Here is a 25,485-nt window from a genome sequence, read left to right on the forward strand (position 1 = left end):
ATCAATGTGTCCTGGGGTTTGCCTGACTTCTCATAGCTATGGACACCTCATAGCTATGCACATATCTGGCATTGGTGACCTTGGTGGAGAGATCCTGCTCCCATGACCTCAAAAATGATTCCCTGGAATCTCCAGGGCTTTTCTGTCCTGGGGGACTTCACAGAGCCCAAGCAAGCTTAACTATTCTTGAGCTAGTCGTCTAAGCTGGTCAGGTCAGAGTGAGACTGTTTTTGACATAGACTGTTTTAAATTTACAGAGCAAGAAGCGCCCACAGAGAGATCTTAAAATGGAAAAGCTCAAAACAGAGCCAAATTAGAGTAAGTCAAGGTATAAGAATAAAAGTAATAATATAAGACCTTGGGGCCAAAGCATCACTGTGCCATTTCAACGATCGTGCATGAAGTGGACTTATTTCAGAGTTTATTTCAAGCAGCCAGCACTACCCAGAACGTATAAGTACATGCTTATGTTGGATAGAAAGGAATTCATCTTTTCTGGTAATATACAATCATAGATCCCAGCCAAGATTATTGCCATGAAACTTCTGACATTAGGCTAGACACACAGGGAAGACTAGAATTTAGCTCAATTTGGCTTGGTTGGAGGAATTGGGCTGCTTCTACCTTCATCTGGATGGTGGACATGGGCTGGGAGGAAGGTTGTGACCTGGCTGAGCTGAAGAGTTTTGAAACAGCATGGGAAGACCGATCCATTCTGATCCATTTTAGTTGCCTTAGTCAAACTTTGGAAAAAGGTGTCTACAGGTTGGGCATGGTGGCTCACGTCTATAATCCCAGTGCTTTGAAAGGCCAAGGCAGGTGATTGATTGAGCCCAGGAGTTCGAGAGCAGCCTGGGCAACATAGGGAGACATACAATAATTAATTAATTAGCTGGGTGTGGTGGCGCATGCCTGTAGTCCCAGCTACTCGAGAGGCTGAGGTGGGAGGATTGCTTGAGGATTTCCGTCTCTACAAAAAAACAAAACAAAACAAAAATTAGCCAGGCGCCTGTGGTCCCAGTTACTTGGGAGGCTGAGGCAGGTGGATCAGTTGAGCCCAGGAGTTCCAGGCGGCAGTGAGCTGTGATCATGCCACTGTACTTCAGCTTGGGTGACAGAACAAGACCCTGTCTCAAAAAAACAAGGAAGTTTCTACAAGAGAGAATAGATTACTGGATATACTGTTTTTTGTTTTTGTTTGTTTGTTTTTTGTTTTTTTTTTTGAGACGGAGTCTCGCTCTGTCGCCGAGGCTGGAGTGCAGTGGCCGGATCTCAGCTCACTGCAAGCTCCGCCTCCCGGGTTCACGCCATTCTCCTGCCTCAGCCTCCCGAGTAGCTAGGACTACAGGCGCCCGCCACCTCGCCCGGCTAGTTTTTTGTATTTTTTAGTAGAGATGGGGTTTCACCGTGTTCGCCAGGATGGTCTCGATCTCCTGAACTCGTGATCCACCCGTCTCGGCCTCCCAAAGTGCTGGGATTACAGGTTTGAGCCACTGCGCCCGGCCCTGGATATACTGTTTTTATCTAAAGTTTTAGCCCTCTGAATTGGTGGCAGTCTGAAAGGGACCTTTTCATATTCTCAGAAATGGGTTGATAGTCATGAGCCAGTCCAGTCAATTCCAGAGTTGGACAGAGCAGATCTCTGCCTTATGGTCCTGATAGGAAGTGTCTGGGTTCTCTCTGTGCGGTGCTATGACTGTAGGAGTCAGCTGCTAATCCAGCCCGGTTTGCTCAAGCCTGAGCTAGAGTTTAGCGCACTAGAGAAGTAGCTGGGGCAAGAGAAGGGAGGCAGATATACACAAGAGTCAGGAAAGGAAATTGCTTCATAATGTCTACAGATTTGTATCTGGGTGTGTCTCCGTCGTATTCCTGCGCCCTGTCATGACTTTGCTAAGGCAGAGTTTGGGTGGCTGGCTAGCACGTTTATTGCAAAAGAGAGAACTTAAATATGGTTCCTCAGGTCTGAGTGAGGGTAGCATTTACTATCTTGCTGTATGATTTCCAGGAAAGCACATTCTGTTAAAACAAACTCCAAGATTTCTAAGCACTCAATCCTGATTGAATGCCTAATTATTTATAGCCATCTAAAGTTGCTGGGGCTTCCCTTCCTGGTTTTTGAATTATTAATATTTAAAGATTCCAGGCCAGGCATTGTGGCTCACGCCTCTAATCTCAGCACTTTGGGAGGCCAAGGTGGGTGATAGATTGAGCCCAGGAGTTTGAGACCAGCCTGAGCAGCATAGGGAGGCCTGCAGAAAGGATATCTCCACCAAAAATAAAAAAATCAGCTGGGCGTGGTTGTGCACGACTGTGGTCCCAGCTACTCCAGAGGCTGAGGGGTAGGATCGCTTGAACAAAGGAAGGTGAGGCTGCAAGTGAGCGGATATCATACCGCTGCACGCCAGCCTCGGGGACAGAGTGAGGCCTTGTCTCAAAAAAGATTCCTCTTGATAAGCCTGTAAGGTTTGGACAGCCTCCTTTTGAGAACTATGTGCATATCATTGGCTTTCAGAAGACAGCACTGTTTGAGAGTCAATTGAGGGAGAAAAAAAAACACTGAGTTGGCAACCTCTAAAATCCATGAGTAAGATAAATTTGCACTGAAGTGAAGTGAAAGGCTACCTTTGCTTGACATCTTAAAAAAATAGAGCTCACAACTGCTTAGCCTTGGAAAGCGCAGACTGCTGGAATTGGTTGATTTCATGTACCAATAAATTTTTAGATTGGCAAGGACAGATACAGTGATCAGCCTTTTATTCTACCAAGTAGGCACATTTTTATTTTTTATTTTTTGCTTTTTAGTTTTCTTTGCCAAAGTCAAATATGTCTGAACCAAGTAGGTAAATTCTTATTCAATTTTACTTCACTGGAATTGGTAATTGACCAGTTCATTGAAAAAGTTTGTTAAACCAGGAACTCATAAAAGAGATATACTGTATGTTTTCTTTTCTTTTTTTTTTCCAGACACAGTCTTGCTCTGTTATCCCAGCTAGAGTGCAGTGGCACAATCTTGGCTCATCACAACCTCTGCCTCCCGGCTTCAAGCGTTTCTCTTGCCTCAGCCTCCCAAGTAGCTGGAATTACAGGCATGTGCTACCATGCCTGGCTAATTTTTGTATTTTTAGTAGAGATGGGGTTTCACTATGTTGGTCAGGCTGGTCTTGGACTTCTGACCTCAGGTGATCTGCCCGCCTCGGCCTCCCAAAGTGCTAGGATTACAGATGTGAGTCAGCCACCATGCTCGGCCCACACCTGGCTAATTTTGTATTTTTAGTAGAGACAGGATTTCACCATGTTGACCAGGCTGGCCTTGAACTGACCTCAAGTGATCCACCTGCCCCAGCCTCCTAAAGTGCCGGGATTACAGGTGTGAGCCACTGTGCCCAGCCTATTTTTCCTCTACATGTTTTATTTTGACTTAAAATATCTAAATGTGTAGTTATTAGCAAGTATTTTGATGTAGACCTAAAGCCTTTGCTTTGCTTACAAGTCTGCTGAAAAGTGGGGCCCATTGCCTTTCTTGCACAAACCACACACTCATGGTCCTGGGGTTTCAGTTCCAGTTTCTTTAAAATGAAGCAATAAATTCTAGAAACTTAGGAAGCCACCTGACTGCAAAATCCTTCTTCATTTTTATGCATTTCTTTCCAATATTTTACAGTTCTCTCATTCATTCCTAATTTGATAGCATTTTAAAAAGTGACAGGCTTTTACAGTCTTTCCAAAGCACTCAGTTTAGTTTTTGTAGATAACAGTTCTCTTTTTTTTTTAACTCTTATTTTATTGGTCAATAGTCTTTCTGTTTAAATTCCTTTGTTTTTTCTTTTCCTTTTATTTTTTATTTTATTTATTTATTTATTTTTTGAGGTATAGTCTCACTCTGTCACCCAGGCTGGAGTACAATGGCACGATCTTAGCTCACTGCAACCTCAGCCTCCCAGGTTCAAGCAATTCTCCTGCCTTAGCCTCCCAAGTAACTGGGATTACAGGCACCTGCCACCATGTTCGGCTAATTTTTTTGTATTTTTAGTAGAGATGGGATTTCACCATGATGGCCAGGCTGGTCTCGAACTCCTGACCTCAGGTAATCCCCCTGCTTTGGCCTCCCAAAGTGCTGGGATTACAGGCATGAGCCACCATGCCCGGCCAATTCATTTGTTTATGGGTGAATTGATTCAAGTACATCATTCTAGTTAACACATACGACCAGCATAAGCAAGTATGGGCCCAAACGCATTCTTGTTAACCAGGTACCGCAACCATCAGAGCAGAGAAGAGCCCGCCAGCTGTGCGCACTCAGTCTCAGGCTTAATCAGTGTGCTCCAGTAAGAGATTGAAGGTATTGGTTGACCTAATAAGTTGGTTAAGTGAGGGGTTGCTTAAAGTTTCTACTCAACAATCCATTGTCACCATAACTTCATAAAAGAAAGGATCTTTGAGCACCCCAAGTCTCGAGATGATCGTATTTCCTAAGAAAGGACAGTTGGTAACATCTACTGGTGTGTGTGTATCATTTCCTACACATCAATTGGTACTTGGTCAGGGGCTGGTACTTAGGTATGGACTCAGAATTGGCAGCCATGGATCTGGTTCACACTGTTCTCCAGGCATGGATCCTCTCCACCATGTCTCTGTCCGCTGGTGTAGTGAGTCTTCCCCTGAGGGCCTCTAGTGACCCTCTTTGTTTGGAGGCTGATGAAGGTTGTCACTCATGAGGGCTGTAGAGCTCTTCATTAGTTGTGAAAGGGCCCCTTGAAGCAATCAGATTCCTCCTGCCCCAGCATAAACCCCTTCCCCAAAGTAGTCCACTGTGACCACATCCTCACATGGTCCTGTCCTGAGGGTCTGCAACTCTTGCATCAAGAAAGGGTGTGTTGGCTGGGTGTGATGGCTCATGCCTGTAATTCCAGCACTTCGGGAGGCCGAGGCAGGCGGATCGCCTGAGGTCAGTAGTTCGAGACCAGCCTGGCCAACATGGCGAAACCCCATCTCTACTAAAAATACAAAAATTAGCCAAGTGTGGTGGCGCATGCCTGTAATCCCAACTACTTGGGAGGCTGAGGCAGGAGAATCACTTGAACCTGGGGGATGAAGGTTGCAGTGAGCCAAGATTGCACTACTGCACTCCAACCTGGGAGACAGAGCAAGAGTCCATCTCAAAATAAATAAATAAATAAATAAACAAACAAACAAACAAACAAATAAACAAATAAAATAAACTCATTTGTTTTCCTGGAGATACCTCTGAGGAGGGGCTCAGAATTAAGAGAGGGGAAAGACTGTCCCCCAAGGTCAGAAATACAGAAGCGACATTCTGCACCCTTGCATAGTAGAAATCTGCTATGAGCAGAGCAGAGCACTGGCACTTGTTGGCGTTTACATGCAGAATGCTGCCCTCTATCAATGACATGGAGGGTTTCCACGACAGAGAAGCAACAGGTCACAGACCCTGATCTCAGCTATACTTCCCAGTGCCTGCCCTCAGTTCAGTGGAAAGAGTTGCGAAATTCAGACGGTGCACTCATTTCAAAACCTCACACAGCCTGTGCAAAATTAATCATAAGCAAAGAAGGACTGCTCCCCAGAGATCTTGCATCCCTGCACTGTAACATCCAGCTGTCTGGCAGGTGGCAAGGGAAAGAACCAGTGGAGATGTAGGTACAGTATATCAGTTTAAAATACAATAAGAGGCTGGTTGTGTGGCTCATGCCTGTAATCCCAGCACTTTGGGAGGCCTAGGCGGGTGGGTCATTTGAGGTCAGGAGTTAGAGACCAGCCTGGCTAACATGGCAAAACCTCATCTCTACTAAAAAAAAAAAAATACAAAAATTAGCTAGGTGTAGTGGTGCGTGCCTGTAGTTCCAGCTACTCGGGAGGCTGAGGCAGGAGAATCACTTGAACCCCGGGAGGTGGAGGTTGCAGTGAGCTGAGATGGTGCCACTGTACTCCAGCCTGGGCAACAGAGCGAGACTCTGTCTCAAAAATAATAATAATAGGCTGGACGTGGTGTCCCACATTTGTAATCGCAGCACTTTAGGAGGCTGAGGTGTGTGGGTTGTCAGAGCTCAGGAGTTCAAGACCAGCCTGGCCAACATGGTGAAACCCCATCTCTACTAAAAATACAAAAAATTAGCCAGGCTTGGTGGCATGTGCCTGTAATCCCAGCTACCCGAAATGCTGAGGTAGGAGAATTGCTTGAACCTGGAAGCAGAGGTTGCAGTGAGCCGAAATGGTGCTACTGCACTCCAGCCTGGGTGACAGAGTGAGACTTTGCCTCAAGAAAAAAAAAAATAATAAGATATGAGGGCAGATGGGAGAGTATGTGGAGGACGTGGAGGTAGAGTGAAGAAGAGTCCATCCAGGAGCAGTGCTGGTGCTCGCAAGGCTTGGCTTGCCTTCCTGGGCTTCTTACCCTGCAGTTGGGTTGATGGAGGCAAATCCCCAGGGGATGCTGTTATTTGGCTCTTCCACACCTAAGACCCAATTAACAGTGACTAACTGCATTTGGGCCTGCTTCATCTGAGCACCTCTGCCTGCAGGGTCTTGAATCCACTTTGTGAATGAATGTCTGCCATTGGCATTGATTTTGCTTTGGTGTTTATCCTGGGCCAGGCTGAGATTGTCACCTGGGCTTCACTAGCATTTCTGGAGGTCAGTGAAAAAGGGGTTTGAGGGAGCTCCCAGTCCAAGCCTTCCCTTGCCTAAGGACCCTGGGAATCTAGGAAGGGATAAGCAGAAGTTGAAGCTTGGGTTGGGGTTTCTCTTTTATTCCCTGCCGAGTGCCCTTGAACAACCACTGAATATCCTTCAGATCTCTTTTCTCTTCTACAAAATGAAGTATAACTAAAAAAGTGCCACAGACCCACCAGGCTGCGATTTCAAAGTAGCCAAACTAGGGCAGGGCACAGTGGCTCAAACCTGTAATCTCAAAACTGTGGGAGGCCGAGGCAGGCTGATCACTTGAGGTCAGGAGATAGAGACCAGCCTGGTCAACATGGTGAAACCCAGTCTCTACTAAAAACACAAAAAAATTAGCTGGTTGTGGTGGTGCACACTTGTAATCCCAGCTACTTAGGATGCTGAGGTGGGAGAATCGCTTGAACCCAGGAGGCGGAGGTTGCTGTGAGCTGAAATCGTGCCACTGCACTCTAGCCTGGGCGACAGAGCAAGACTCCATATCAAAAGAAAAACAAGGCCGGGTGCGGTGGCTCAAGCCTGTAATCCCAGCACTTTGGGAGGCCGAGGCGGGCGGATCACGAGGTCAGGAGATCGAGACCATCCTGGCTAACACGGTGAAACCCCGTCTCTACTAAAAATACAAAAAGAAATTAGCCGGGCGTGGTGGCGGGCGCCTGTAGTCCCAGCTACTCCGGAGGCTGAGGCAGGAGAATGGCGTGAACCCGGGAGGCGGAGCTTGCAGTGAGCCGAGATCACGCCACTGCACTCCAGTCTGGGCGACAGAGCGAGACTCCGTCTCAAAAAAAAAAAAAAAAAAAAAAAAAAGAAAAACAAAGTAACCAAATTAACCTTCTGTCCCATGGCTATCTCGCAAAGTGGATCCCAGCTACCTGTAGGAGGCTCCTTTGTTTTTTATTGTTTTTGAGGCAAAATGTTAGCATTTAGTAAATGTAGATGGTAGGTACATGTGTCATTTTCTTTTTGTTCTTCTAGTCTTCGTACCTTTCTATGAAGTTTCAAAATTTCACAACAAACCATGAATTTTCATTTATCTATACAATGGAATGCTATGTAGTGATGAAAAAGAATGAAGGTAAGAATGTGTGTAACAAAATTCCTATGATGGATCTATCTGTCTGTCTGTCTGTCTGTCTATCTATCTATCTATCTATCTATCTCACACGTATGTATAAATAAACACATATATATTTTTTTACACAGCAATTTCATTTTCTTTTTTTCTGAGACAGAATCTTGCTCTGTCACCCAGGCCCGAGTGCAGTGGCAAAATCTTGGCTCACTGCAACCTCTGCCTCCCAGGTTCAAGTGATTCTCCTTCCTCAGCCTCCTGAGTAGTTGGGGTTACAGGCACCCACCACCATGCCTGACTAACTTTTTAGTATTTTTAGTAGAGATGGGGTTTCATCATGTTGGTCAGGCTGTTCTCAAACTCCTGACCTCAAGTGATCCACCCACCTCGGCCTCCGAAAGTGCTGGGATTATAGGTGTGAGCCACCATGCCCAGCCCATTTTTATTTTTAAGATATGTATTTTGAAACAGTGGCATTCTCAGGAAATTTTTTCTTTGTTTTTCACGTTTTTAATTTTGCAATTAAATATATTAATAATAATGACTCTCTTGGCTGGGTGTGGTGGCTCACGCCTATAATCCTAGCACTTTGGGAGGCTGAGGCAGGTGGATCACTTGAGGTCAGGAGTTCATGACCAGCCTGGCCAATACCATCTCTACTAAAAATACAAAAAAAAAAGAAAAAGAAAAAGAAAAAATTTAGCAGGGCTTCATGGCACACACCTGTGATCCTAGCTACTTGGAAGGCTGAAGTGGGAGGATCCCTTGAACCTGGGAGGAAGAGGTTGCAGTGAGGAGGCAGAGGAGGCAGAGTGCATGCCACTGCACTCCAGGGTGACAGAGACACGTCTCAATAAATAAATAAATAAATAAATAAATTAATAAATAAATAAAATAATGACTCTCATTATTCACTAACAGCCACCAATACAACCTTATTGTTTGTTCAGCACAATGCTCAGATCACAAACATGACCCCTGTCTGCTTCTTCCCCTGCCTCTATCACAGCCACTTACCCCCGAGGACTTGCCCGCCCATCCACCCTGCGACTGTCTGATCTGCCTTCCAGGCCACACTTCCTGCTGCTTGTGACCCTCGCAGATGCTGTCCTGGGGATGCAGCCACCCCTCGACAGTGAATGCCACTGTGGTGCTGCCTACTCCTTTGCCATCTGACCCAAAGCATAAGATGACTCTTCCCTGGTGACTCGGGGCACATCCAAAACCAGGCGTGGTGTGAGGCCATCAGAAGGCAGAGATGCCCCAGGGAATAGCTCAAAACTACCGCACAGAGCCAGGCTCAGACGTTGCAGCAGGGGTTTTTATCTGACAGCAAGAATGGCTACATAAAATAAAAATACAGGGATCGTTGTACAAATATTATTAAGACTTTAAAGATGGCGAATGCAAAGTGTTAAGCCAAATGCAGGGTCCTTCTAAGTGCAGGGCCTTATGTGACTTTGTAGGTGGCATACCCATAAAGCTGGCCTTGTTTGGTGCTTTTCTGCCTCACTTCTCATCTGTGTTCATGTAGCCTTGGGCTGACACGCCCTACCCAGCAATGGAAAAAGTCAGGCGTCTCCATAGCAGCTAACCACGGTCCTTAAGATAGGTGGAAGAACTTCCCCTCATTCCTGTCTGAGCTCCGCTTCCTGAATCCTCATTCCCTTCTCCAATCAACCTCTTCCCAGGATGGTCCACTGCTGGATCATCTATTTCCTTCAGAGAAAATTCTAGTCCCACCCATAGAGGGATGTCTGGCTCTGCAGCCCCAATAAGCCGATCGCTTCATAGGGTGACAGCAGTTTATTTCCCAAGTCCAGTCATTAATAATCCAAATCCAGTTATTCAGTCTTAAATGACACTACGTGGGAGGCAGTGAGAGCCCAGTTCAGGTGGGACTGTGACAAGTCCAGTTCATTTCTTTTCAGTCACTTCTCATTAAAGATTTAAAAATGCTGGGACCCAGCCTTGCCCGGGATTACCATGGGACATCTGTTGTTTTTGCATGGCTAGCCTCCAGATGACACCATCCCATTTTCCCTGGAAACTATTTTCTTCCACGGTTTTTTTTTTTTTTTTCCGAGACGGAGTTTCGCTCTTGTTGCCCAGGCTGGAGTGCAATGGCGCAATCTAGGCTCACCGCAACCTCCGCCTCCCGGCTTCAAGTGATTCTCCTGCCTCAGCTTCCCAAGTAGCTGGGATTATAGGCATGTGCCACCACACCTGGCTAATTCTGTATTTTTGGTAGAGAAAGGGTTTCCCCATGTTGGTCAGGCTGGTCTCGAACTCCTGACCTCAGGTGATCAACCCACCTTGACCTCCCAAAGTGCTGGGATTATAGGCGTGATCCACCACGCCTGGCCCACTTTATTCCACTCTTGATCCACAGGATTGGGTGGGATTGACTCCATCTTCGGGGTGGACATGTGACCTGGGCTTAAGCTGTCCATCGTGTTCTACCCTCTGGCTATATTATTGGTTCAGGGGTGGGCATGTGGCAATTTCAGTCTCCTGTAAGTGTTGGATCTAGGACTTTGGCTGGAACTGGGAGCTGTGAGGATGTGATCCTGGGGCTGCTGTCAATGATGGGGCCTCACGAGGAGAAGCCTGCCAGTGAATGGAGCCAAGCCAGAGAGAAAAATGAGAGAGAGAGAGAGAGACAGAGAGTGAGGCTGAAGTCACTGAGAGTCCCTGGATCCAGCTGAGCTCGATGTCAGCTGCACTTTCCAGGTTTCTCTGGTACAGGAACCAGTGAATTCTCTTTTCGGCTTAAGCCGATTTGAGTTGGGTTTTGTCACTGGAAATCAAGAGTCCTGATCATAAGATTTCCCCTTTTGCAGTCAAGAATAACGCCTGTTCTCTTTACAAACAGTGCTGGGGAAATCAACTGGGATGATTTATGTGCAAGTTTTCTGCAAGTTGGAAAGTGCTGTTGGAATGGAATGACCTAGGATGCAGAGTTAGCTAACAGCAGGGACAGGGCTCAAGCTTGGTTCTTTGGTACTGAAAGCCCAGTTCTCTTTCTCTGCTAATGAGCTGCCTCCTACTCTAAGAAAATCAGTGAGCAGGGCAGAAGGTGGTCAGGACAGGTGGTGGACAGGGCCAGTGGTGAACAGGATGAGGGTGAAGAGGGAAGGCAGTAGACAGCACAGGTGGTGGACAGAACAAGTGATGGATGGGGCAGGTCAGGTGGTGGATGGAACCAGTGGTGAACAGGACAGGTGGTAGACAGCACAGGTGGTGGTCAGGACAGATGATGGCCAGGGCCTATGCTATCCTGGTTCTCATGTGTCTGCCGTCTGGAGGATACCTGGTTTCAGGGAAAGGAGAGTGTGGGTCCTGGAGGACATGCCTGCAGAGCTCACCTGGCTTCTCCCTCTGTCTTTCTCAAGCCTCTCTTTGTGTGCCACGCTGCCATCCCAAGGGCTAGGATCCTGGTGTTTTGGGTGTAGTTGAGTGCTTTTCAGCTTCTGTCTTTGGAGATGTTCATGGAAGGGATCCAGCTTTGTTTCTATGTGTTGGACTCTGCCATGCTTGGACAGGGATCTTTGCACTGGGCACTTCTCAGAAGTGCACCAGGAGTCTCTTCCTTTCTTGGACATGGGCTTGAAGGGATCCCTGTGTTGGGGGCTCAGAGCCCTCTGACCTTCAGAGGTGAGACCCCATCCTGTGACTTTGGGCTTTATAGCCCCTCAGATCAGTCAATCAGCCAGGAGCCAGAAGTTGGCAGCCTTTAGAGCAGCAAGCATTTGACCTGGTCCCCAAGGGCCCAGCTTCCCACCATATGAGACTAGAGGTCTTTGACCTTCATGGGCACCAAGGTCCATGTGGCACATTGGGCTGCAGTCAGATGTGGCCTTAGCTATCTCTCTCTGTGCCATCCCTCTGATCCACCCAGCCTGCTGGACTCAGCTCCTTGGGGAATGAAGAGTGGGTTTTGTTCCTGGGGACTGGCATGTGGTGCCCAGTAAATGTTTGGTGAATTGATCCTCAGGATTCTCAGGCAGAAATATCAGATTTCAAGGGGAGCACGTGGACATGGGTGGTGGTGGGATATAAGGAAATGACCCCAATCACCTTTCTACTCTTTCATGGTTCTTGCCCCTGAAACCCAAGTCCATAAGGCTCGGACACAGGCCTTGAGTGAGATGCAGGAAGAAGTATGAAATGACAACTTCTGGCGATGACTGACAGAGGTTTCTGAAGATGGAACATCCCTTCCTTTTCCCTCATCATAACCAGGTCAAGTCCAGGGAATTCTCAAGCTCAAAGGCAAGGGGTTCTTAAAGGATTGCAGGAAATACAGACCTGGAGAGAACAGAATGACTGCCCAGCCCAAGGCAGTTAAATATATACAGCTGAGGGAGGCAGAGATGGGGTCGGGGGGAGGACCTAAGGGTAGAAGGGGCTGGTGGGGTTGTAGATTGAGGCTGTCCCTATAGTGTAGCCAGCTACCAAATCATGTCAGCCTGATAGAATTAAACATTTGAATCCTCCAAGTTCCATTTTCCCCCCTGGATTTCATGCTTAGCAAACAATCTCCTGATTATAATGTGGCTTGGCATCTAGGGCAATACATGTCTTGTGAGTCTGATTAACATCAGCCTGACTGGAGAGATGCAGCCACTCTTGGGTGAGTGAGCAAAACCAGCTCTACATAGCTGAAGGCCACACAATGGACTGCGGTCAATGCCCTAAAGTAGTGACCGTCTGTGACCCTCTTGGTGAAGCCCCTTGTCCTCTCCTGACTCTATCCCTCTGCCTGTCTACCTTGCTTGGATTCGACTATAGGCAAATTTCTTAATGTCTCTGTGCCTCAGTTCACTCATCTGTAAAATGAGATTAAAATAGGATTGTTGTAGGATTAAGTGAGTTAAGAGATGTTAAGTGCTTAGAATATTACTTGGCATGCAAGTGCTGTCTAAGGATCTGCTGTAATGATTCCGGCTTCCACAATGCTGGCTGTGACCTTGAGCAAGTCATTTTTTTTCTTTCTTTCTTTTGTTTTTTTTTTTTTTTGAGACAGAGTCTTGCTGTGTCACCCAGGCTGGAGTGCAGTGTCGAAATCTCAGCTCACTGCAACCTCCGCCTCCAGGGTTCAAGCAATTCTCCTGCCTCAGCCTCCTGAGTAGCTGGGATTACAGGCATGTGCCACCACACCTGGCTAGTTTTTGTATTTTTAGTAGAGACAGGGTTTCAACATGTTGGCCAGGCTGGTCTCAAACTACTGACCTCGTGGTCTGCCCGTCTCAGCCTCCCAAAGTGCTGGGATTGCAGGTGGGAGCCACCATGCCTGGCCATCTGGCCTTTGTTTCCCCGTCCTATTAATATGGAATTAACAGTAACATCTGGAAAAAAGCATATGTTAAGTACAAAATATCTTGGCATATATTAAAGTGTTTTGTAAATGGTAAAATGCTGCACAAATAAACCATATGCTTATTTGGATAATGTATTGGGAACAATTATTAGTCTTACTGGGTCCCTGTAGATTATAGTGCAGAGATGATTTTTAATATTTCTCACCTGATGACTGAAGGAAACCCGAGGTGGGACCCAGAGAAGGAAGAAGGATCTGGGTAAAGGCAAGGGGGAGGTGAGGAGGGAGATTCCAGGGGCTGAAAGGGAGTGTCTGCCTCATGTGGACTGGGTACCAGGCTTTATTCTTTTCCAAAGCTTACACTGCTTCTTAACATGAGCTTGGGGAAGGTGTTACCAGTTCCTGACTCTCTCCTACAGCTATTGTTCTAATAAACGACAGTTCCGATTTTTAATAAACAGAGTTGCTGGGAGATGGTATGAATGCAAAAATCAAACAGGAGAGGGAGGAAGAAGAGGAGGAGAAATGTTTGCTTTGTCTTTTTTTTGAGACAGAGTCTTGCTTTGTTGCCCAGGCTGGAGTGCAGTCACGCAACCTCGGCTCACTGCAACCTCACTGCAACCTCATCCTCCTGGGTTCAAGAGATTCTCCTGCCTCAGCCTTCCAAGTAGCTGGGGTTACAGGCTCCCGCCACCATGCCCAGGTAATTTTTGTATTTTTACTAGAGACAGAGTTTCCCCATGCTGGCCAGGCTGATCTCGAACTCCTGACCTCAGGTGATCTGCCTGCCTTGGCCTCCCAAAGTGCCGGGATTACAGGCCTGAGCCACTGCGCCCAGCCTGCTTTGCCTTTAAAAGGCTCATAACAAAAGATAAGGGGAGACAGAGAACAAAAACGGATGGTCACTGGCCCTGCCCGCAGCTCATGAGAGGAAGGGTGCATATGTGTGCGTGTGCGTGTGTGTGTGCCTGTGTGTGTGTGTGTGTGTGTGTGTGTGTGGTGGCGGCTAGGGGCAGAAGGCTAGCAAGCAAGAGAAAATTTGAACTTAAACACAGCTTGGTTTAAGATACCTACAAGCATGTGCGTTTGCAGAAGCACAAATGATTAAAGAACATCCTCATGTTGATGGGTAGAAACTGTCTGCTAATAAGCAAATGAGAAGGTGCTAATAAGCAAATGAGAAGGGAGGGAGTTGACTTTGGCATCAAGGTCAGGAACCATGTGCTAGGGGAATTCTTGAACCCTGCATGTCTCAAGTTATTTTCACTGTACCACTCAAGGCCTTGCTCCCTTTAGGAGCAGGGTAAGGGCTGGTGTCATCAGTTAGGGGTTAAGATTTTCCAGATCTGTTTGCTTGGAGCTGTCTCTCTTGGCCCCAGAAAAACCTCCTCTGGTTAAGGGATGGGAGGATGTCCAGGGCCACTCCCAGCTGGGAACTGCATTGCCTGAGTGAGTTAACAAGGAGCTGTGATCTCCATTCCCACTCGCAGTCTCTAGAGACTGTTTCTCTTGCCTGAGAAGAGGAGGAAGGAAGCAAGAAGCGTTATTGGGATAAGTTTAGATCCACTTCAAATGCCCAGTTCAGCAATTCTCCAGCCTGGTGCTCACCTCTGGCTGTTTACTTCTACCCAGCCAGGCGGAGTTTCCTGCCCTGAAACTGAAGGAAGTCCCTCCCCAGAACAGCTTATGAGAGGAAACATTAGGGCAGCAACATGAGTGAGTCTTAGACATTTTCTCACAAAAGGCCCCAGGGACCACAAATTAAAGGGAAGGATGCTTAGGAGAGGAAAGTCTGAAGAGTTTGGAAAACGACTTTGAGGCATTGAACTGAGTCACCATCATTTCCTGCTGAGGTTGTCCTAAGAGAACTAGCAGGCACCACTCCCCACACCAGCTGCCTGCTCTGGGATCTGGGCAGGACCGACCTATTAGCCAAAGGAGTCCCAGACGGTCCCAGATTGCCAGTGATGTAATATACACTTCATTTGTTTATCTGTAAGCCTTCAGAGCAAGCAAGAGAGGAAAACAAGCCAGTGGAAATATTATACAGGGAGCAGCTAGCTTTTCTTGGCTTTCTTGTTTGTTCCTGAGCTGACAATAGAAATCTTTCGAGAACAGGAGCTAGTGCACTTTGAAAACAAAATGTCTTCACTTACAGGGCATGGATTTTTCTGTGGATTTGGATTCTTTGAGGACAAATTTGCATACCATTATCATTATTTCATTGAAAAAAAAAAGAGGCACCTGTGGGATAGAGAATGGGAGAGGAATACAGAATGGCGAGTACGGTCTTTCGTTGTTTTATTTGTCTTTCTCTTGTACAATTTTCTGGCAGGGAAGGACAATGCTGTTGTATCCAGACCTTTCCCTAGGATTAATAGGTGACGGTCCCATGGGGAGGGAGCTAGTTTGTTTGTGGAACTCTGTATCTCCTGGATGTTAACTTTATTTTTCATTTTTTAATTTTAATTTTTTTTTTTTTTTTTTTTGTGGAAGGGGACAGAGTCTCGCTCTGTCGCCCAGGCTGGAGTGCAATGGTGTGATCTCGGCTCACTGCAACCTCTGCTTCCTGGGTTCAAGCGATTCTCCTGCCTCAGCCTCCTGAGTGACTGGGATTACAGGTGTGCACCACCACGCCTGACTAATTTTTGTATTTTTAGTAGAGACAGGGTTTCACCATGTTGGCCAAGCTGGTCTCGAATTCCTGACCTCATGATCCACCCACCTCAGCATCCCAAAGTGCTGGGATTACAGGTGTGAGCCACCACGCCAAGCCTGGATGTTAACTTTAATCAGAAGCCATAAATAAGAGAGGACATTTCAAATGGAGTCAGACATGACCTTTGCTTCCTGGGTCATTCTCCTGCAGGTACCCGTATCTATCTTAGGACACTTCTGGGATTATATAGAAGTATAGCCATTTGTGTGCATGCCTTCTAGGCCGTAAGCTTAGTGAAGATGGGAATCATATGCATCTATGTTCTCGATAATGACCAGCCTAGTTTTTTACGCTTTGGAAATGTCCAATGCATGTTTGCTGAATGAATCGATGAGGCATGCGGACTTTTGAGGGACACAGAAATTATGAGATGGGTAGTAGAAGGAAGTGAAGAACAAGTGCAAGAGATGGGGGAGAGTGGCAGATATTACCTGCTTGCCTTTTCTTTCACCCAGAAGAGGTGTTAGAGCGGTCGGAGGAAATGGAAATACTTTGGAAGACAGAGACCTGGTAATCCCTTTTCACCCAACGAGAACCAAGCCCTGGATGAATGGATGAGCAGCTCTCGTTTTTCTGCCCCCTGCCCCCGGTCTTTCTGAGACTGACTTTGTCCTAGGAACTGTTTGTCCCTCTGGAAGTTAGACTGGTATGTGGGTGTTCCTTAGAGCCCTGGTGATGGGGAATTAGGAAGTAAGTGCTTGAACTGAAGCCCTTTTGTCCTAATTCACTGGTATCTGGGGCAAAAGCTTGCCCTCTCTGTGAAAATGAAATGAAAATCTTTTCATTTTCCCAGAACTCAAGGTCAGACCCTGGCACAGTAGGGCCCCTACCCCGTACCATTGCCCTGGATGGCTCTTGAAGCTGGTGGCAAAAGAGAACTGAGAGTTCTCTGAGGAAAAGAGCAACCAGGTTGCTCATTTGTTTTAAATTATTTAGTCGCATCAAATATTCAGATTTGTGGCAACAACTCTATTTAAAAACTCCAGGCACATGATGGATGAGCTCAATGTTTTCAGTCAGTTCCCAGTTTCCAGCCCACCCTCCGGGAATCTTCTAAGAGTTACCTGGGCTTGCCTGGGTTAGCCTCCAACTACCGGGACCAGCTAAAGTGCAAGAGCTACACAATGCCTGTGATGATATTTGGCGTACGTTTTTCATATAAATGAATTTCATCATGTCCCATACATTGCCTTCAAGAGAAAAAAGATATTCAACTTAGGAAGTCAGAACTGGGATGTTTGCATAGAAGTCACGCTTTTTGTATAGGCGGGTTGTGTGAGTTTGTTTCCATGGACTTCAGACTTCTGCCTGTGAAATATGTGGTGTGTGTGTTTCTGAGGTTCTCTGTGTATGAAGCTGCTGCTCTTCTCACAAAGCTCATCATTTTAGGTGAGACTGAATGTGACACCCATTGAAGCCGCTTTGGAGCCCAAGATGCATGCCCTAATACTTTTTTCTTTTTTTTTAAATTTAAGACAGAGTCTCACTCTGTCACCAGGCTGGAGTGCAGTGGTGTGATCTTGGTTCACTGCAACCTCTGCTTCCCGGGTTCAAGCGATTCTCCTGCCTTAGCCTCCCGAGTAGCTGTAGCTGGGACTACAGGTGTGTGCCACCACACCCACTAATTTTTGTATTTTTAGTAGAAACGGGGTTTCACCATGTTGGCCAGGATGGTCTCGATCTCCTGACCTCATGATTCTCCCTCCTCGGCCTCCCAAAGTGCTGGGAGCCACCGTGCCCAGCTAGTACAACCACTTTTACTGAATGCTTCCTATATTCCAGATATTTTATATATATGCTTTACATTATATTATCTAACATCCTTGCTCAAAAATAATAAGGCAGGTATTATCATTCCTATTTTATAGCTAAGAAAAGTAAGACTCACAGATGTTGCTCAAAGTCACATCAAGGTTTGGCTTATTCCAAGCCTGGAGTTTCGTTTCATCATACAACAATGTCTCCTCTCTGGCAAGTTTCTAGGACTACCCTACATAACATCTGCTGCGCTGTCACAGTGCAAGATGATACTTCTTCCTCTATAATGATAATCTCTGGGGGAGGGCGTGTGGCAAACGGAATGTGGGAGGGGGGCTCTTGGGAAGCTGACAAGGCTCTATTTGTTTCTCTTGATAGTGGTTACACAGGTATGTTCACTTTGTGATGATTCACCAAGGTAGACACATAAGATTCAGGATTGCTTGGTGTTTGTCATTTTTCTTTTCTTTTTTTTGTTTCTGTTTTTGTTTTTGTTTTTTGAGATGGAGTCTTGCTCTGTCGCTGAAGCTGGAGTGCAGTGGCATGATCTTGGCTCACTGCAGTCTCCACCTCCTGGGTTCAAGTGATTCTCCTGTCTCAGCCTCCCTAGTAGCTGAGATTACAGGAGTGTGTTACCACACCTGGCTGATTTTTGTATTTATAGTAGAGACAAAGTTTCACCATGTTGGCCAGGCTGGTCTTGAACTCCTGAACTCAGGTGATCTGCCTGACTCAGCTTCCCAAAGTGGTGTTTGTTATGTGTCAATAACAAGTCTATTTAAAAAATCATTTCTCCATACTGGGCATGGTGGCTCATACCCATAATGCCAGCACTTTGGGAGGCTGAGTGAGTGGATCTCTTGAGGCCAGGAGTTCAAGACCAGCCTGACCAACATCATGAAACTCTCTCTACAAAACAATAACAACCAAAAAATTAGCCAGGCATGGTGGTACATGCCTGCAGTTCCAGCTACTGAGGAGGCTGAGGTGGGAGGATCACTTGAGCCTGGGAGGCAGAGGTTGCAGTGAGCTGAGATCACACCACTGCATTCCAGCCTGGGAGACAGAGTGAGACCCCACTTCAAAAAAAAATTTATCCTAGCAATTAATGTTGGAGGGGAGCCCTGCTTCTCATGGACAATAGACACTAATTAATCAGTGGGAACTCCTTGGACTCTACTACATAGTAATTTTTAAAATAATACAAATAAGTTGATGCCCTGCCCCTTTACAAAAAGCGTTTTAAGTGAATCACAATAAAACATCATGCACAAAAGCCGGGCGCGGTGGCTCAAGCCTGTAATCCCAGCACTTTGGGAGGCCGAGACGGGTGGATCACGAGGTCAGGAGATCGAGACCATCCTGGCTAACACCGTGAAACCCCGTCTCTACTAAAAATACAAAAAACTAGCCGGGCGAGGTGGCGGGCGCCTGTAGTCCCAGCTACTCCGGAGGCTGAGGCAGGAGAATGGCATAAACCCGGGAGGCGGAGCTTGCAGTGAGCTGAGATCCGGCCACTGTACTCCAGCCCGGGCTACAGAGCAAGACTCCGTCTCAAAAAAAAACAAAAAAAAAAAAAAAAAAAAAAACATCATGCACAATCATAAAGTGGTATTAGGAGGAGGTTGTCAGCACTATATAGGAAGGAAAACTTTCCTTACATACATATGTCACTCTGCTGGGCACCACAGAAGGCTTAAGGCTGGCTTCCACTCTCAGGGTGCTCACACAGCCAAGCTGATGACACTGAGCCTTTACTAGTAGTAAATAGACACTTGCCTCTAAATATATTGGAACTCGTTGGAATGGGTTCCCACTCTCAATTTGGTGATCAATAAACTCAAAGGAAGTAAAAGTTTTCATGAACTACATCCTACATCTCATGTGTGGGCAATTGAAATGGAAAATACCACATCTGATCAATATTTTGAATAATCTGAGCTCCCAATCTTAAAGCTTTCAAAATGAATATTTATACGTTTATAGGATGGTATAAACTTGGAGAGACTCACTTATCTAGTTGCCAGGACAATTTTGTAATTGATTTGTAATTATGTTCCTCTGCTTGCATAAACATTTTTTTTTTTTTTTTTGAGACAAAGTCTTGCTTTGTTGCCCAGGCTAGAGTGGAGTGCAGGGGCATGATTTTGGCTCACTGCAGCCTCTGCCTCCCAGGCTCAAGCAATTCTCCTGCCTTAGCCTCCTGAGTAGCTGGGATCAGATGTGCATACCACCATGCCCAGCTAATTTTTGTATTTTTAGGAGAGATGGGTTTCACCATGTTGGCCAGGCTGGTCTCGAACCCTTGACCTCAAGTGATCCAAAGTGAGCCTCAACCTCCCAAAGTTCTGAGATTACAGGTGTGAGCCTCCATGCCCGGCCTCGCATGCACTTTTTACTGGGCTAACTTTACAACATCAAATAGCACAGAACTTCTAGTTTACTTCAAAATTTCTAGACTGGGGTAGTGGTTATACATTTTTTTCTCCTTCCCTATATCCTAGTAATTTAGAGACCTGGAGGGAGAAGATACATGGACTGTCAGATCTACAGACCTGCTTCCTTCAGTAGCTGATTTTCTTTCATTTGTGTCAGAAACAGGCAGCATGGCACAGAGCCATGCACCTAAAACTTTATTGTGCATATTTATTCCTAGAGATCTTGTTAAAATGCAGATTCAGATTCAGCCACTCTAGGGTCAGGGCTGAGATTCTGCTTTCTATTGTAATAAGTTCCCAGGTAATGCCAATGCTGCTGGTCCATGGACTGAATACTTTGATGAGAAGTTTAGTAAGGATATAGAGGAAAGAATACTACATGTGGAGTAGTAATTTCTGGCTTTTAGTATCAGCTCTGCCATTTACCAACTTGCTTTCTTGGACAAGTCATTTTTCCTCTCTGGGTTTTAATTTCCTCAAATAAAAGCTGTGTGATAGAGGAGGAGGTTGGGTTAGGTTATTTCAAAGCTTGCATTCATAGACTCTTCAAAGTGATGTTTTGATTAAAAAACTCCACCTACAGGATCACATACAGCCTTTCAAGGGACTAACAGGTGAACTGGTGTTATCAAAGCAGAAATTATAAGGGCTGGAGTAGGAGGGCATGGGAAAGTCAGAGAAAGGGAAGGTGAGCCATAACTTATTATGGCAAATATAAGGCTTTGATTCTTTCAGAGTGATGGATTTTGAATTAAAACTGTTATCCTGAGAGAGGCTACTATTTTCCCCTCCAACTGTCTTAGGGGGAGACCTGCTTTACTGAAAACTGAGTTGCATAAGAAACTTGAATGAAGGAAGCAATGGATGTGTTAGTGCTTTGAAATAAGCAAATGCTTACAGGGGCTGTGAGTGAGTCATGGCTGGAGGGAAGCTTTCTGGAGCCATGAGGGAGTCTGGTTTGAAAACGGCAGTTCATCTCTGCTGCAGACCATTTCTCTAATTTCAGACAAATTGGCCAGAAATTCAGGTGTTTGGCCACTGCTAGCAGACGTAACAGGGACAAATGCAGTCTCCTACAAGGGTTAGGAGAGCAAAGGTGCCAGGGGGCATACAGGGGCATAAATAGGCAAGGAGAAGGAGGGGTGAAAAAGGAACACAGATGATTTAAGTGAATGAATGAAGCTTCTGACCATCTGAGCCTCTGGAGGCAGCCCTTCCCCAAGAGCTCACCCATCTCTATTTTGAGCAGGAAACAGGATCAGACAGAAAGGGCTCCCCAGACTCATAGATACAAGCTAGTTTCTCATTAAGTCCCAAAGCAAAGTCAGGGGAGTGGAGAAAACTCCTGGTGCTGGCGCCTGTTCCAACGGTTAGGTTGGGAAATACAGGAGATATTTACCTTATGTAGGACGTGCTCGTTGAAGTCAGGGCCAGCTCCTCCCTGGTAGGAATCGGGTCTCTGCAGGTCCATGCCCGACTTGGAGCTCGCCACTCCGACTCTCCCTGCGCTCTGCGTCAGTGCTTCCAGGAGCTCGGTCCGAGTTCCGCTGGGTGCGGCAGGCTCGGGTCTGAGCCCTGCGGGCCGGGCCGCATCCGTTTTCAGCACTGGACAGTTCCCCGCAGCGGCCGCGGCGCGGTACCAGGCGGGCAGGCGGCCACGCTCTTCCAGGACAGAGTGTTTCAGCACCAGGAACAGCGACTCCGCCGTTGTGCGCCTGGGACCAGAGTTCTGAGATCCTGTCAGCTCCAATCCCTGCCTCTTAGGACTCCAGGATGCTGGCAGGGACGCAAGATTTGGGTCCGGCTGGTGATCCCTGCGTATTTCATTCAGCTACCGGACTCCGGAGGCTCAGCGACCCGGCTGCGTTCTCAGGGCATTGCAGTCCTGGGAGCTCACCGTTCCTGATTCCGAGAGAACGGGCATCTCCGTCACCACGCAGCTTAGCGCAGCGCAGCTCTCCTCACACGTTTGCAGGGGCGAAGTCCTGCGGCGCTGGCGGCGCTTCTGTTTTTGTCCCTGGACGATTCTCTCCAGGATGTATGAGATAAATAGAGATTCTAAGCCTGAGGTCGACAGACGATGGGTCTTAGGTGTCCCCAAAGTCCCTGAAATATGCTAAATTCTGCTTACCTGCATTTTCCTAGGGAGAAGGTCCAGGGCTTTAATCACATTCTCTCCAGTATACTTGACCCCAAGAAGTTAAGAACAATGGGCCCAGGAGAGGCAGATGGTGGTTTGGTTAGGAGCACAGGCTCCAGGATTCAAATCTTGACTCTGAAAATTATTAGTTGTGTAACCTCGGGCAAATTAATCTCTCCTAAGTGTCCACAAAATGGAGATAATATTATAATAGTACCTGCCTCATGGTTTTGTTCTGAGGATTTAATGAGTTAATTCATGTAAAAAGCCTAGAACAGTGCCCGGCATGTACTAAGAACTCAATAAATGTGAGCTATTACGCTCTCCGGAAAGGGGATGAAGAGCTCTGGCTACTTCCCCTAAACATTAGGGGAGTCCTGCTGCTGTGACCATTGATTGGCAAAATTGCATCATCACCTGTAATATGAGAGCGTGAGGCTGACCACCATGGGAACTGGAGGCTGAGACTGTGGCCCCTGGGATTATTATCAGATTACTAAGGACAAGTCCTAGTACCACCCACCGGACCTTGGAGTCAGTATCAACATGAAAGGAAAGAGCCAGGCTTAGGGTTAAAAGAGTACATTTTACTCCTGGGTTTCACTCCTTTTTGGCTGAGTTGCGTGAGCCAGATCACTCGTGTTCCCTGGGATTACTTATGTTTTCTCATTTGCAAAATAGGTAGAGTAATCTATGCCCACTTTATTGGGTTTGGGGGAAGAGTGAGACAATGCATATGAAAAGTCTTTATTTTCTTTTAAATTGTAAAGCAAATTTCATTTATAAAGCTTTATTGCTGGAATCACTATACTGTAGATAGTCAATGATTAAATGAACAAAGCTAGGGAAACAATGTGCTTGTTTTATGAGATTCTCACTGGGCTGATTTTTTTTTCAGCCTGTGACAAATACATACCATCCGATGGTTGGAGTTCTTAATGTGAGGTGAATAAATGGATGAATGTATGTTAGGGGAACTTTGCAACATTGATAACGTTACACAAAGTTTTGCTTCTGTGCCTTTTTCTGGGGGAGGAGAAATCTCCAGAAGAAGAAATGAATCCTATAGATTTTATTAAGTTCTCAAAGTTGTTTATACTCAAAAAAAGTACAGAATGAATAGCTTAGACTTGCTCATCTTAACTTTCTCCTGAGCTTCCTCAACAACACTGACTACTATAGATAAGAAGATTCTAGAGGCTTTGTCTGGAACCTCACATTCCTTGGAAGGTTCACTTCTCAGGGTCTTGTTTGGAGTTCTGAAGGTTCAGAAACATTATTCTGTTTGTTCAGGTTTATAGAGCAAATAGCAGAGGATCTGAACCAATCCAGAATTGATGATGGAAGACTTTCATGAGAAATGATGTTTAAGCTGAGATCTGAAGGAAAAGTGGTCATTAGTCGAAGAGGGTGGTGGTGGTGGGGTGGTTCCAGGCAAAGCAATCAGTATATGCAAAGGTTTTAAGGTGTGAAGAGCTGAGAAAAGACCAGTGTGGCTAGAGTCCTGAGAAAGACAGGAGAAGGGTAATGGGAGACCAATCTAGAGATAGATAAGGACCAGATCATGTGGATCTTGTTAAGGCTTTTGAACTTCATTCTAAGATCAATGTGAAACCATTGAAGGACTTCAAGTAGGGAAATGGCATGGCTAGATTTGGGTTTTAAAGACACTACTTTAAAGTAAGTTAAGTCAAGAATGAATGTGCTCTTTTATTGATTTATAAAATTGATTTTTATATTATGGGCATTAATCCTTTATGTCATAAATATTGCATTATTTTCCATAGATTTCTTTTCTTTTTTTTCTTGCTTTTTTTGAGACATGGTCTCACTCTGTCACCCGGGCTAGAGTGCAGTGGCTCAATTAAAGCTCACTGCAGTCTCAACCTCCCAGGCTCAAGCAATCCTCCTGCCTGAACCCTCTGACTAGCTGGGACAACAGGTGTGTGCCACCATGCCTTGCTAATTTTTGTATCTTTTTAGAGACAGGGTTTTGCCACATTGCCCAGGCTTGAACTCCTGGGCTTAAACAATCTGCCTGCCTCAGCCTCCCAAATTGGTGGGATTACAGGCGTGAGCCACTGCACCTGGCTGTAGATTACTTTTCAATGATTAACTTTGTTTATGCTTTTATTATACTGTATTAAAGTTTTTAATCTTTAAGTTTGGGCTGAGTATTAGCAGGCATTAGCTAGGCAGAAGAGATCATCAGAAGGCATATTGTTGTGTGTGAACCCTAAATATCTGAGACAGTGCTCAGTCAATTTAGGAAGTTTATTTTGCCAAAGTTAGGGACACACACCATGACACAGCCTCAGGAGGTCCTGATGGCATGCTCAAAGTGGTTTGGGGGCAGCTTGGTTTTATATATTTTAGGGAGACATGAGACATCAATCAATATATGTAAGCTGTACACTGGTTTGGTCCAGAAAGGCAGGGCAACTCGAAGTGGGGAGGGGGCTTTTTGGTCAAAGGTAGATAAGAGAAAAATGTTTGCATTCTTTTGAGTTTCTGGTTAGTCTTTCCAAATGAAGCAATCAGATATGTATCTATCTCAGTGAGCAGAGGGATGACTTTGAATAGAATGGGAGGCAGGTTTGCCCTAAGCAGTTCCCAGCTTGACTTTTCCCTTTAGCTTAGTGGTTTTGGGGTCCCAAGATTCATTTTTCCTTTCACATGAGCAAACAATAAAAGTGAAGGAAAGTAGATATTCTTTAGAGAATGTGTCCGTTATGTAACAATACTATTAATTTAGAATTACATATGTTGTGTGTTCTTATTCTTTTAAATTTGTTAAGATGTGTTTTGAGGTCTTATCTTGGTGAGCATTCTAGGTGAGGTTGAGAAGAATGTGTATTTGTTATTATGGGGTAGAGTATTCTATAAATGCCAATCAGATCGAGTTGATTGATAGTGTTCTTCAAATCAACTATATCCTTTATGTATTGTATTCCTGCTAGATCTATCAGTTACTGACAGAGGGTTTTGAATTCTCCATCTCTACAGTGGATTTGTCTTTTTCTCTTTTTATTTCTATTTGTTTTTGCCTCATGTATTTTGACACTGTGTTATCAGGTGCATGTACATTTCTTGGAGAACTAATTCCCTTTGTCATTAGGTAGCGTTCCTGTTTATTCCTAACAATTTTCCCTGTTCTAAGTCTTCTTTGTCTGGAATTAACATCGCTACTCCAGTTTTCTTTTGATCAGTGCATTGTATAACTTCTTCCATCCCTTTATTTTTAAACTTTGGAGTCTTTATATTTAAAGTATATTTCTGGTAGGCAGCATATAATTGGATCTTCTTCTTTTATCCCTTCTGACAATCTCTGTCCTTTAA

At 45.7% G+C, this 25,485-nt stretch overlaps 1 protein-coding gene across 2 annotated transcripts in view; it reads right to left on the minus strand.

The window, feature by feature from the left end:
- RAB37 (RAB37, member RAS oncogene family) overlaps positions 1 to 21,613 on the minus strand; it is a 78,330-nt gene extending 56,717 nt beyond the window's left edge. For both annotated transcript variants that reach the window (XM_050764432.1, XM_050764430.1), the window contains exon 1: positions 21,406 to 21,613. In XM_050764432.1, coding sequence (XP_050620389.1) covers positions 21,406 to 21,477 — 72 coding nt within the window. In that variant the 5' untranslated portion in view covers positions 21,478 to 21,613. The remainder of the gene's footprint in view (positions 1 to 21,405) is intronic.
- Between the last annotated feature and the right edge of the window lie 3,872 nt (positions 21,614 to 25,485).

The sequence above is a fragment of the Macaca thibetana genome, chromosome 16 (genome assembly GCF_024542745.1).
Source record: "Macaca thibetana thibetana isolate TM-01 chromosome 16, ASM2454274v1, whole genome shotgun sequence".
In the NCBI taxonomy this organism is placed as follows: domain Eukaryota; kingdom Metazoa; phylum Chordata; class Mammalia; order Primates; family Cercopithecidae; genus Macaca; species Macaca thibetana.